A 14,106-nucleotide genomic window follows, 5' to 3' on the forward strand; every position below is an offset into this window, starting at 1 on the left:
GTGATGCCATCCAGCCATCTCATTCTCTGTCGTCCCCTTCTCCTCCCGCCCCCAACCTTTCCCAGCATCAGAGTCTTTTACAGTGAGTCAACTCGTTGCATAAGGTGATCAAAGTATTAACCACTTGTTAATTTTCCAGCAAGAATATAAACAAATGGTTACAATCCATAGGGTCCCAAAGAGTCACACAGGACTGAAGCAACTTAGCACAACCAGTTGTTTATTAGGTCTATTTGTGAGTTTGCTTCTCTTTTGTTATATTTATTCGTTTTATTTTTTAGATTCCATATATAGGCAGTAACATATAGTATTTATCTTTCTCTGATTATTTCACTAAACATTATACTTTCCCAATCCATCTATGTAGTTGTAAATGGCAAATTTTCATTCTTTCTTACGGCTGAGTAATATTCTAGTGTGTGTGTGTATTTATTTATTTATACACCACATATTTTGTATCTCTTCATTTGTTGATGAACAGTTAAGTTTCTTCCATATCTTGGTTATATAAATAATGCTGCTATGAATATTGGAGTTTGAAATTGTCTTTTCAAATTACTGTTTTCTTTTTCTCTGGCTATATATGCTCAGGAGTAGAATTGCTGGATCATACGGTAATTATATTTTTTTCAGGAACCTCCATACTGTTTTTCATAGTGGCTGAACCAGTTTAAATTCCCACCTGTTCCTACATCCTCACCAACATTTGTTATTGGTTGTCATTTTGGTGCTATCCATTCTGCCAGATGTGAGATAATATCTCATTGTGTTTTTTATTTGCATTATCCTCATAATTAGCAACTTTGAACATTTTTGTGTGTGCCTGTTGGCCATCTGTATGTCTTCTTTGGAAAAATGTCTATTCAGTTCTTCTGCCCATTTAAAAATTTGGTTTTTTGGCTTTTTGATATTGAGTTGTATGAGCTATTCATACATTAGCTCCATATTGGATATATCATTTGCAAATATTTTCACCTGTTCTGTAGTTTGTCTTTTCTTTTGCTTAGTGGTTTGCTTTGCTGTGCGAAAGCTTTTAAGTTTAATTAGATCTCATTTGTTTATTTTGCTTTTGTTTCCTTTGCATGAGGAGACATCCTAAAAAATATTTCTGTGTCAGAGTATTCTGCCTATGTTTTCTTCTAAGAGTTTTATGGTTTCCTGTCCTACAGTTAGGTCTTTGATCCATTTTGAGTTTATTTTTGTATATGGTGTGATCATAGTTGTTGTTTGGTTGCTAAGTTGTGTCCAGTTTTTTGCGGCCGCTTGGACTGTAGCACACTAGGCTCCTTTTGTCCATGGGATTGCTGAGGCAGAAATACTGGAGTGGGTTGCCATTTCCTTTTCCACAGATCTTCCTGACTCAGGGATCAAACCTGCATCTGCTGCATGGCAGGCTGATTCTTTACTGCTGAGCCACCAAGGGAAACACTATATGGTGTGATAAAATGTTTGAATTTCATCCTTTTAGACATAGCTGTCCAGTTTTCCCAGGAACACTTATTGATGAGTATCTTTTCATATTGTTTATTTTTGCCTCTTTTGATAGATTAATTCACCATAAGTGTGTGGTTAATTTCTGGGCTCATTGTTTTGTCCCATTGATCTGTGTGACTCTTTTTATGACAATACCATACTGTTTTGTTTACTTACCTTTGTACTGTAGTCTGAAGTCAGGGAATGTGATACTTCCAGCTTTGTTCTTTTTTCTCAAGCTTTCTTTGGCTATTCCGGGTCTTCTGTGGTTCCATATAAATTTTAGGATTATTTGTTCTAGTACTCCTAGGTATTTTGATAGAGATTGTTGAATTGAGTCTGTAGATTGCTTTGGATACTATGGACATTTTAACAATATTCTTCCAATCCATAAACACGGTGTATCTTCCCATTTCTTTGTATCATCTAAAATTTCCTTTGTCACCATTCTATAGTTTTCAGAATATGTCTTTCACCTCTTTAGTTAAGTTTATTTTTTTTTATGCTATTTTAAATGGAATTGGTTTTTTCGCTTTCTCTTTCTGATAGTTCTTTATTAACATACAGAAAAGCAATAGATTTCTGTATATCAGTCTTGTGTCTTGCAACTTTATTGAATTCATTGATGAGCTCTAGTAGTTTTTTGGTAGAGATTTTAAGGTTCTGTATGTGTAGTATCATGTCATCTACAGATAGTGACCATTTTACTTCTTTTCTTCTAACTTGGAAGGCTTTTCTTTTTCTTATCTGATTGTTGTAGCTAAGACTTCTATTACTATTGAATAGAAGTGGTGAGAATGGGCACCCTTGTCTTCTTCCTGATCTTCAAGGACCACTTTTCACTGTTGAGTATGATATTAGCTGTGGTTTTGTCATCCATGACCTTTATTATATTGAGGTATGTTCCCTCTATACCCAATTTGTGGAGAGTTTTTTTCATAAATGGATGTTGTCAGAAGCTTTTTCTGCATCTATTGGGATCATCATGATTTTTATTTTCCTGTTTGTTAATATGGTATACCACATTGACTGATTTGTGGATATTGAACCATTCTTGCATTCTGGGATAAATTCCACTTGATCATGGTGTATGTTCCTTCTTAAGTATTATTGAATTTGGTTTGTTAATATTTTGTTGAGGATTTTGACATCTAATTTCATGATTATTTTGTACCTTGGTATGGTTTCTTCATGCTCAAAATTCTCCAAGCCAGGCTTCAGCAGTATGTAAACCGTGAACTCCCAGATGTTCAAGCAGGTTTTAGAAAAGGCAGAGGCACCAGAGATCAAATTGCCAACATCCGCTGGATCATGGAGAAAGCAAGAGAGTTCCAGAAAAACATCTATTTCTGCTTCATTGACTATGCCAAAGCCTTTGACCGTGTGGATCACAATAAACTGTGGAACATTCTGAAAGAGATGGGAATCCCAGACCACCTGACCTGCCTCTTGAGAAACCTGTATGCAGGTCAGGAAGCAACAGTTAGAACCGGTCATGGAACAACAGACTGGTTCCAAATAGGAAAAGGTGTACGTCAAGGTTGTATATTGTCACCTTTCTTATTTAACTTATATGCAGAGTACATCATGAGGAACGCTGGGCTGGAAGAAGCACAAGCTGGAATCAAGATTGCTGGGAGAAATATCAATAACCTTAGATATGCAGATGACACTACCCTTATGGCAGAAAGTGAAGAGGAACTCAAAAGCCTCTTGATGAAAGTGAAAGAGGAGAGTGAAAAGGTTGGCTTGAAGCTCAACATTCAGAAAACAAAGATCATGGCATCTGGTCCCATCACTTCATGGGAAATAGATGGAAAAACAATGGAAACAGTGTCAGACTTTGTTTTTTTGGGCTCCAAAATCACTGCAGATGCTGATTGCAGCCATGAAATTAAAAGACGCTTGCTCCTTGGCAGGAAAGTTATGACCAACCTTGATAGTATATTAAAAAGCAGAGACATTACTTTGCCGACCAAGGTCCGTCTAGTCAAGGCAATGGTTTTTCCCGTGGTCATGTATGGATGTGAGAGTTGGACTGTGAAGAAAGCTGATCGCCGAAGAATCGATGCTTTTGAACTGTGGTGTTGGAGAAGACTCTTGAGAGTCCCTTATACTGCAAGGAGATCCAACCAGTCCATTCTAAAGGAGATCAATCCTGGATGTTCATTGGAGGGACTGATGCTAAAGCTGAAACTGCAATACTTTGGCCACCTCATGAGACGAGTTGACTCACTGGAAAAGACTCTGATGCTGGGAAAGGTTGGGGGCGGGAGGAGAAGGGGACGACGGAGAATGAGATGGCTGGATGGCATCACCGACTCTGTGGACATGAGTATGAGTGTACTCCGGGAGTTGGTGATGGACAGGGAGGCCTGGCGTGCTGTGATTCATGGGGTCGCGGAGAGTCGGACACGACTGAGCGACTGAACTGACTGATGGTTTCTTCATGTTTCTTATGTTTGGTTTTATTAAGTTTCTTGGACATGGTGGTTTGTATTTTCATCAAATTTGGAAAATTTTTGGTTATTATTCCCTCAAATATATTTTTTTTCCCTCCCTTCTTCTCTACTCCTGCTGGAATTTCAATCCCATATTAGGGATTATTAGCCTGCTTGTATTGTTACATAGGTCACTGAAGTTTTGTTCCTTTTTTTCAAAGTCTTTTATCTCTAGGTGTCTCATTTTAGTTTCCATTTCTGTGCCTTCAAGTTTAATAATTTTTTGCAATTTCTAATTTTTCATATTTTAAATTCCATATATTTTTCATCTCTAGACTTTCAACTTGGATCTTTTTTATATCTTTCATTTCTCAATGCTGTGCTAATGCTTTCCTCTACCTTCTTGGACATACTGAGTATATTTACAGTAGTTCCTTTAACTTTTTTCCCCTAAGTTTTATAATCTATGTTGTTTCTGGGTCCATTGCTATTGATTAATTTTTCTCTTGATAATGCCCATAATTTCCTGCTTATCTACATGACTTACAATATTTTAATACACACCAGATATTATAGATTTTATATTGTTGAGTATTAAGTTTTATATATACATATAAATACCCTTTAAATTCAGGAATTTTGTCTTCAATGTAGTTAACTCTGAGTTTGTGTGATCCTTTGTTTTTTTGAAGGTTTGCTTTTAAGCTTAGTTAGGGCAGTATTTCATGTACAGCTAATTTGGTTTGATTAGTAGGGCAGTACTCTTCTTACGATTTTATATTATTATTCTACAATACTGCCTTTCAGCCTATGGATTAGAAAGTCTTTCCACACTGGCTGATGGAGACACAAACTATTCCCTTAGGGATTTTCTTTTTGAAGATTGTTCTGCATACTCCTTTCTGGAGCTTCTTTCTCTGTTCTTCATGGTTTTCTCTCCCATGTGTATAGATTAATACTTAACCAAAGACTTGAAGGTACCTCTGCAAACCTCCAGAGAGCTAGGTCTCTATGTATCTGCCTCTTCTCTGATAATTTGCTTCACACATTTCAGCTGCCTTGGCCTCCTTGAACAGTGAAATCTGTCTCAACTCACAGACAGCTTATTTCTTTTGGATTCCCCTTCACAACACTCACTTTGCCCAGCTGGTTAGCTGGGTTCAACTTGTTTATTTTTCTTTTTTCAGGGATTACTGTTCTGTACTGATTGTTATCTGATGTTTGAAAACAGGGTTTTTCATGTATTTTGTCCAGGTTTTAGTTTTTTAAGGCTGAGGTGCAAATTCTATTCCTTGTATTTCATCAAAGATGGAAGCAAAAGTTCCTTCTCTTAGATTTTTGTCCTGCTGGTTTGTTGCAATCTTGTCAGCTCTTTGATATTTTTAAAGATTAAAAAAATATTCATGTTTAGTTCTTTTGAATGGAAAGTTTGGTTCAGTTAGCCTAGGCTTTCATTATTAGAAATAGAAATTCTTATGTCCTTTTTTACAATATTGTGTTAGTTTCAGGTATACAGCAAAGTGAATGTTATACATAAACAAATACCCGCTCTTTTTTTAGATTCATTTCCCATATAGGCCATTACAGAGTATTGAGTAGAGTTCCCTGTGCTATATAGTAGGTCCTTACTAGTTAAGTATTTTAATTATAGTAGTACTCTTGCCTAGAAAATCCCATGGATGGAGGAGCCTGGTAGGCTGCAGTCCGTGGGGTCGCTAAGGGTTGGACACGACTGAGCGACTTCACTTTCACTTTTCACTTTCCACTTTCACACATCGGAGAAGGAAATGGCAACCCACTCCAGTGTTCTTGCCTGGAGAATCCCAGGGAAGGGGGAGCCTGGTGGGCTTCCGTCTATGGGGTCACACAGAGTCGGACACAACTGAAGTGACTTAGCAGCAGCAGCAGTCTGTATATGTCAATCCCAATCTCACAATTTACCCCTCCCCCACCCCTTATCCCCTAGTAAACTTAAGTTTATTTTCTACATCTGTGATTTTACTTCTGTTTTGTAAAAAAGTTCATTTGTACCCTTCTGATGTCCTTCTCAATTAAAAAATGAAATAGAAAAAGATTCTGTGATATCCTCATAAAAATAGAACAGTTGAGTGAGAGGAGGTGGATAATGTTGTGGTTCCTCTGAACAGTCAAAAGGATAAAATAAGGACTCTGGGACATATTTTAGGTAAGCCTGGGTTGAATTCTCAGACTTGGCCCAGTTTTGCATGATAGGGATACTAGATGGTAAGTTACTAATAGACCAGTAGGTAGGATTCTTACAGTAGAAAATAATGAAATAAATTAAAAGAAGCCATAGTGGGACAGTTACTATCAGTTGTTTTGATTTTCATCTAGGTATTGTACATCTCCTCATTTTTCTACACCATCAATTACATCTGGTATCTGTACAAAGAACTGAGGATGATACCTAGCCAGAGTGCACAGAGGACATTTTCACTGGTGAGTTTTATTCAGAGCTGATAGTTAAGAATAGTATGCTGAAACAAATCCACATGTCTTTGACAAATAGTTTAGCACTTAGCACTGACTAGGTGAATTCATGGGAGTTAATAAAAGAGAAAACTCGTGGAGTCTCCATCTGTTGACATGATTTCTCTACTCTGTTGCCGCCACCACCACCACCAGGATTTGATTATAGGAAGCATTATTTACAGTATTACCATTCCTGCCTGGTTCCTTTCAGTAAGGGAAATCCTTCGTAGCTCTATGCCAATCCATCATTGTTGTTAAAGAAGAAGATCTTGGCAAGCAGGTAGGAAAATGCCCAGCTAGTTAACATGGGATTTGGGTTGTGGGTATTGGAAAGGCAGAGTGTTTTGCTCTGAAGTATTTTGTTGGTATGTGTGGGTAACACATATTGGTTTGCAGAAGGGCAGAGGAATAAATGCGTGGTGATTAGAAAACAAGATGGATCCAGGAAACAACCTGTTCCTTCTTTGATTCAAAGAGTTTTGGACACTGTCTAGCATTGCAGAAAGAGAAGAGAACACTTGATAAATAATATACCTGGATCCTTTTCTGTGTATACATATCTCACATATATCACATAATTCACCTATTTCATGTGTACAATTCAGTGGTTTTAAAAGTAAACTTACCAGGTTGTAAAATTATCATAAATCAGTTTCAGAATATTTTCTTTACTCCAGTAAAATCCTTCATGCACATTTACTGTTAGTTTGTTTTCCATACCCTGCCCTGCCCTTGTTGTTCAGTCACTAAGTCGTATTTGGCTCACCCTGCCCTAGGCAATCGCTAATACACTTTCTGTCTCTATAGATTTTCATTTTCTGGACATTTCATATAGATATTTTATATATTATACAAAATATTTTGGTGTCTGGTTTATTTTATTTGGCATAATGCTTTTGAAGTTCATTCATTGTATATAGGTAATTCATTCCTTTCTATTGCTAAATAGTATTCCCTTGTATAGTACTCTTAGTTCCTTATTTTTGATTCTTTAAGTAAATCACTAGGTGATTTAGCAGAATACATTTTTATGTTGTTAGCCATGTTCATTTCTTTAACTGTCTTTGTGTGTATTTTATCTTACTCAGTATTCTAGTCGTCTTATTTATGCCGTGTCCATTCTGTTGTGGCATTTTGAAGGAGAATTTTTGTTCAAGAGCACCATGGAATAAATGAATCTAGAAAACCTCCCAGCATATTTTTTCCAAAGGCTACAGTTTTAGAACAAATGAAAGTGGTATCCTGTCATGCACATGATGAAACGCAGCAAATCTTTGTTGAATGATTAAGTGGTATTATGACATTGTGAAAAGAGCATTTGAAAGTAAATTAGGAGATCTGTCCTCTAAACCTATTTCTGTCATTTATCTCCTATATGACCTTGGGCACGTCATCTTCCTTTCTTGGGCCTCAATTTTTCATCATAAAAATGAAGTGCTGGGGGACTTCCCTCATGGTCCAGTGGTTGAAAATCCACCTTCCAATGCAGGGAACATGGGTTCCTATCTTCTAGATAGATCTTATATTCAAGGTGCCTTTTTTGATTCTGTCCCATACTAACCCTGGGCTGTTAATGGTTTCTGCTGGTCATCTTATGCATAGACTTTTACTCTACCTATAAGGTCTGAACAGTTTACACCTCCTTTAATCTAAAAGAGGATTGAGGAGTTATTAGAAGATGAAGATTTACTGTGTAATTTCATATTTGCCTTTCTTCTTAAGAGAATTTGTTGTGGTATCCAAATCTTATATTAAGCTACTTCCTGCAGGCCCTCTTTGTGGCTACTGGTGTCTTTTTTAATATACAATAATACAGATAAAATTCTCTTTATCTTCAGTGCTAAGGAACTATTCATTTCATTTACTTTTTTATCAAATATTGCTTAACTGAAGCAAACCTGCTATTGGGAATTTTTGTACTATCAAATATAAGTGATGGCCTGGTATTATTATAATATGATTGGCAATATCCTAAGACATTACTCACATTTATTATTTTCATAGGTTATAGATTATACCTGTCGAATTGGTCAAATAGCGATCATTTTGTCCAGGTAAGATTTTTTTTCCTTTCTAGCATGGTGTAGACTCATTATTCTTGTGTCCAGATGGGAACAATTAAAAGGACAGAGCTCTTATTTCCATTCATTCTGTCACTCCTTGGTCCTCACATAGCTTTACTGAGTAGGAAACAACAAATGTGTAATCACTGATTTCATTTTCCCAGGTAAAATAGGCAAGCAATTTGAAATTACAGATTGGGTTTTAGCCCCAGTTCTGCTGTTAACTGTATGTGACCTTGAGTGAATATTTTTCCTTTAAGTCTTTTGACTTCTAATTCCTTTTCATATATCATGAAAGCTGTAATAGATGATGTTCAAGAACTTATTCACCTTTATAACATTGGATGAGACTCTTTTACTAAACTCAGAAAGGATCTGGATCTCACCTAAAGTGATGGTCACATTGAGTTGATTTTAGACGTTATCTTTTACTCCTGGATCTTTTCCAGTTATAGGAATCTGCATATATTAAGTTGGATAAATAACTGTTTGCTTAAGGCTGTGTTTTGGAAAAATTCTCAAGGAATGGACAGATCACATAGCTCCTTGACAGATTTTTCATTTCATTTTGACCCACTTGGGTTTTTAATCTGATCATGCAACTCCCATAGTGCATGCTTAGTCACTCAGTCATGTCCTACTCTATGATACCATGGACTGTAGCCTGCTAGGCTCCTCTGTCCATAGAATTTTCCAAGCAAGAATACTGGAGTGGGTTGCCATTTTCTGCTCAGGGAAACTTCCTAACCCAGAAACTGAACTCACATCTCTTATGTCTCCTGCTTTAGCAGGTGGATTCTTTACTACTTTCCCACCTGGGAATCCCACAGCTCCCAGAGACTCTCTGTGAAAATCTGTTAGGTTTTATTAACCTAGATATAAAATGCATTTCATGCTTCATTTCACCAGGAACTTGAAAAGAAAGTATACTTAAAGTTTTTGAAGTATTTTTCTTGAAGAAATTAAATGTGTATGTTTTCATGGAGAGTGGGTAGGGTAATGGTATTGAAAAGATAGGAGAATATTTTGCACAGGGAAAAAGGCATAAAAAAGTCTGAATATTCGGGTGATAATTTTTTTTTTCCTCCCAGTCTGATACCTCTACTGTTGATGGTGCCTGTATTCTGTTTGGGCAATGTCAGTGAATGTTTCCACAACTTCAGCCAGAGCCACAGGTAAGTAAAGACCAAACCTATCATTTTCATGGTAGACTACACCTATTCTTTTCTATAAATAAAGATGGAAGAAGACTTTGTACATCCATGCTGGCCAAGGTGCTTGTATTTTAAATGGGCTATGGATAGGGGCTATAATCAAGGCTAAAAATACATTAAGTAGAAATATGACATAAAATGACTAGATGAGAATGTTTCAGTGAGAAGGAACAAGGTATTATGGACAAGGCTTAGCTAGATGATAAGTAAAATTACATACTCATTAACTTTTGTTGCACCAAAGGGCTATCTCTCTGGTCTTACACCTGTAGCAACACTCCTGACCATTGATTCTCTTCCTAGGTGTATCCTGATGTACTCACCACCACCAGCCATGGCTGAGCTCCTGCCTTCTGCCAACACATCAGTTTGTAACACACTTTATTTTTATGGGCTCCTCATTTTCCTGGCCAGCTTTGTACTCAGCTTCTTTACCATTGTGGTACTGTACTTCCCTATCTGCCTTTATGGAAAGCGGGATGGGGTGGGGTGAGGTGGTGCAATATTTCTGGGCCTGGGAAAGATGTGGTACAGAGGCATTTCTTATAGTCCTAGAACCAAGCAAGTGACTGGTACATATTGATAATTTAATTACTTCCTCAGTCTTTTGTACTTCCCAAGGTCAAATGATGAGTGGGGAAAAGAGCCTACATTCATTAGATGAGAACAGAGAAGGCAATGGCAAGCCACTCCAGTACTCTTGCCTGGAAAATCCCATGGATGGAGGAGCCTGGTGGGCTGTAGTCCGTGGGGTCGCTAAGGGTTAGACACGACTGAGCGACTTCACTTTCACACATTGGAGAAGGAAATGGCAACCCACTCCAGTGTTTTTGCCTGGAGAATCCCAGGGACAGGGGAGCCTGGTGGGCTTCCGTCTATGGAGTCGCACAGAGTCGGACACGACTGAAGTGACTTAGCAGCAGCAGCATGCTCACTCTAGAACTAGTATGTGTTCCTGTGGGTCCTCATGAAGGACCAGGCCAGAAAGATAGTATGTGTCAAGTATATTCTTTATATAGTATGATTTTCTGGAGCACAGAACATATTCTTTGATTTAATTTTCCAAATAATTAGAGTTTTCTTTTCTTGGTTCTTTATTGAATATAAATTTGCACTTATCCTATATCTAACTGAGTTTAAAGTACCTAGTGGTTCATACAGTTACTAAATACTCCTTTGATATCATCAGAATGATGGACAATTAAATAGTCATCTGTGGGACAATATATTATTTATATATAACTGCCTAGGATAAAATCAGTAAGCAAGGAAATATGCCTTTTTATTTGCCAAATCTACTTTTCAGTATCATTTTCTCCTCTTTGCATGCTAGTTCAGGGATTACAAATTATGCTTGTAGACCAACTTTATCCCACAAATTTTTTCTTTTTGCTAGCATACCTAGCATGTGTGAATGAAATGCAATTGTGGAGTATTTTCTTAGGTAATTCAAAAGTAAGTTATGGAGTTAGCTTTGATCAAATCAGCAACTTTGTAAAGAAAGCACAGTGACTACTTTATGTTAAAATGGCCTTATGGTTTTCACTTAGAACTGATTGACAAGAGAGACAGGTCTCCCAAAACATGGGACCCTGGGGATTCCTGTTTGCTCCTTCAGAATAACCCAGACTTCAGTGGGCATTCAGAACTGGCATGCTGATTCTTTTTTAATCGGCAGATGGTGAACTGATTTCTGCTAGACATAAATAATTTCAAATCAAGTTTCTGCCTCCTTTTGATTCCTGGGTCTGTGGGTAAAGAAAAATATATGACTGAACTTAAGGAACTGGGTTATTAACTTAGAGAGTAGATCTGGATTATTTGAAAAATTTTTAGATTTGGTCACATTTTTTGTTGTTGTTTTACTTGTTTTTGTCACTAAAGTTGTGTCCAGCTCTTTCGCAATTCTATGGACTGTAGCCCTACCCAGGCTCCTTTGTCCATGGGATTTCCCAGGCAAGAATACTGGAGTGGGTTGCTATTTCCTTCTCCAGGGAGATCTTCCCAACCCAGGGATAGAACCCATGTTTCCTGCATTGGTGGGCAGATTCTTTACCACAGAGCCACCAGGGAAGCTCAGGTTTATTACCTAATTTACTCCCCCACAGAAAAGATATTTAACTGATTTATATTTATTTCGTTAACTAAAGCGTATTCAAATTGCTCCGAATTGGAAGGGAAAGACAATCTGTTTTCCATCTAAAGATAGTAAGAAACTTCCAAAAACTTTTTTTGTTGGGAGCTGAGAATATTAAGCTCTGCCAAGTGCTAAAGTATTTATTTAAAAGGTATTAAGCTAGAACACTGTCTAACACAACCTCTAAGAAAATGTTTTACAAGAGAATCTGGTTATATCTTAGTTTTAACTTCCCATGCATATTGCAAGTAACCTTACTGAGAAAATTAAAAGCCTTCAGTTCAGTTCAGTTCAGTCGCTCAGTCGTGTCCGACTCTTTGTGACCCCATGAATCACAGCCTGCCAGGCCTCCCTGTCCATCACCAACTCCTGGAGTTCACCCAAACTCATGTCCATCGAGTTGGTGATGCCATCCAGCCATCTCATTCTCTGTCGTCCCTGTCTCCTCCCACCCCCAATCCTTCCTAGCATCAGACTCTTTTCCAGTGAGTCAACTCGTCGCATGAGGTGGCCAAAGTATTGGAGTTTCAGGGTTGATGTAAATTTTACATATTGAACATGATAACCACAAGTTTGACTAACATTTGTCCATTTCCCTGGCCAAGCAAAAGATCACTCTGGAGAATTTTTTCTCAAAAAAAAAAAAGAAAAAAAGAAAAACCTGATCTCAGATAGTAAAGACAATAAAGATAAGAGAATGGTCTTTCCTGCTGTCTGTTCCTAAGAGAAGGCTCTCTCCAAAATGACAGACTAGACAGGGAACTTTTAGTAAGCGTTAGGCAGACTGCTCACTGCTCTAACCCATGTTTAGGTCTTACTCATTCAAGCCCAGACACTTTACAAGAAGTTTCTGAAATCGACTGGCTTTCTGGGGAGTGAACAGTGGGCAGTGATTCACATCATGGAGCAGCGAGTACGCTTCTACCCAGTGGCCTTCTTTTGCTGCTGGAGCCCAGGTGGGTATCTTAACTGAAAGATCTGAGCAGTGAAAAGGGTAATTGTTAGACTGTAATCAAGCAAAGTAGTTTGACCAAGAAGTAGGACTACAAATTCCTATCCAGCATATAAAATTTACTTTGGTCCCACTCATATTTCCAGTTTTTCTCAACCTCCTTAACTTCTTTTCCTTCTTATGTTTTTAGAAATTGAGATAATTAGACATGAAATATTATGAAAGGAAATGTCATGACAAAACTCAGAGATATTAACACCTGCCCTTCCTACTACACAGAGTTATAATGTGAGAATCAGATTGGATAATGTTTATGAAAAGGCTTGATAAACATGTTAAAAATTGTAACTTACGTCTTTCCTATAGTATGTCTTGCTTCCATTACTACTCTTAATAATCTGCAAAGTTTAATCACTGAGAAATAGCAGTGGAGACCTGCTATTGGAGGAGACCTGAAGCCAGTGGTTAATATAACTGGTTTATTTCACTGCTAGTTTTCATTATGCCTATAATTCTCACAGTGCTTAAGTGTTTATACAGAAAAAATGCTCAGGTACCCAGAATTGGCAATAAGATCTGTGCTTCGTGTTTTCACAGCTGTCATTCTGATGATCATAAAGCTGACAAAACTACAGGACACCAAACTTCATATGGCCCTCTATGTTCTCCAGGTAACATCTTCAAAAAAACATCCAGCATGTCTGTTCTTACACTTTGTTATCCTGTTCTCTTACACTGCCAAAATTCAGTAAGCACATTTTTCCCCCCTTAGGGTATTTCTTTCTACATTGCAAGAGAAAAATATATTATTTACATTCAGTTCTGAAAAATGTGAAAATTTTCTCATTGATGAGATAGATATCTTTATGAAAGTGCTGCATGCATTTCAGAGCTTGTGTGTCTCTAGCCAATTTCATTTTATTGATGTGTTTTTTTAAGGACTGGGTAACAAAAGACAATCTCTACCAGGTAATGTTCTTATGAAACAGTGATAGTGACATGATTGTCTCTCACCCAGAGTGAAATGAATAGATAAATTAGCTATTCTAGGTGAACAGAGAGAAAGAAACAAAGAAAAGAATGATTCTTTCCCTCCTTGTCAGATTTAAGTAGGTTTTTTGGGGCTCTCAGACTATGCTGCTTGGCAGTTTCCTCAAGCCTAACCCAGGAAATGGGGCAATAAGGTGGGATATTGAAACCACTTCATTGTCTGTATTTATATGGTAAGAAATATGACTAACTCTCATGACAAAGAACAGTGTGAAAAGTGAGTTCAGGAAGAGATGAAAAATGGTTTTTAAAAACAACAACAAATCTTGATTTTTGAAGTGAA

At 37.4% G+C, this 14,106-nt stretch overlaps 1 protein-coding gene across 4 annotated transcripts in view; it reads left to right on the forward strand.

The window, feature by feature from the left end:
- Window positions 1-14,106, forward strand: part of TMEM116 (transmembrane protein 116) — a 98,479-nt gene that overhangs the window by 22,233 nt on the left and 62,140 nt on the right. For all 4 annotated transcript variants that reach the window (XM_055405453.2, XM_055405451.2, XM_055405449.2 and 1 more), the window contains 6 exons: window positions 6,270-6,374; window positions 8,412-8,461; window positions 9,562-9,645; window positions 9,988-10,126; window positions 12,633-12,777; window positions 13,371-13,444. In XM_055405453.2, coding sequence (XP_055261428.1) covers window positions 6,270-6,374; window positions 8,412-8,461; window positions 9,562-9,645; window positions 9,988-10,126; window positions 12,633-12,777; window positions 13,371-13,444 — 597 coding nt within the window. The remainder of the gene's footprint in view (window positions 1-6,269; window positions 6,375-8,411; window positions 8,462-9,561; window positions 9,646-9,987; window positions 10,127-12,632; window positions 12,778-13,370; window positions 13,445-14,106) is intronic.

This window comes from Moschus berezovskii, chromosome 19 (assembly GCF_049115385.1).
Source record: "Moschus berezovskii isolate FMDL1 chromosome 19, NW_MosBer_1.0, whole genome shotgun sequence".
Taxonomy (NCBI): domain Eukaryota; kingdom Metazoa; phylum Chordata; class Mammalia; order Artiodactyla; family Moschidae; genus Moschus; species Moschus berezovskii.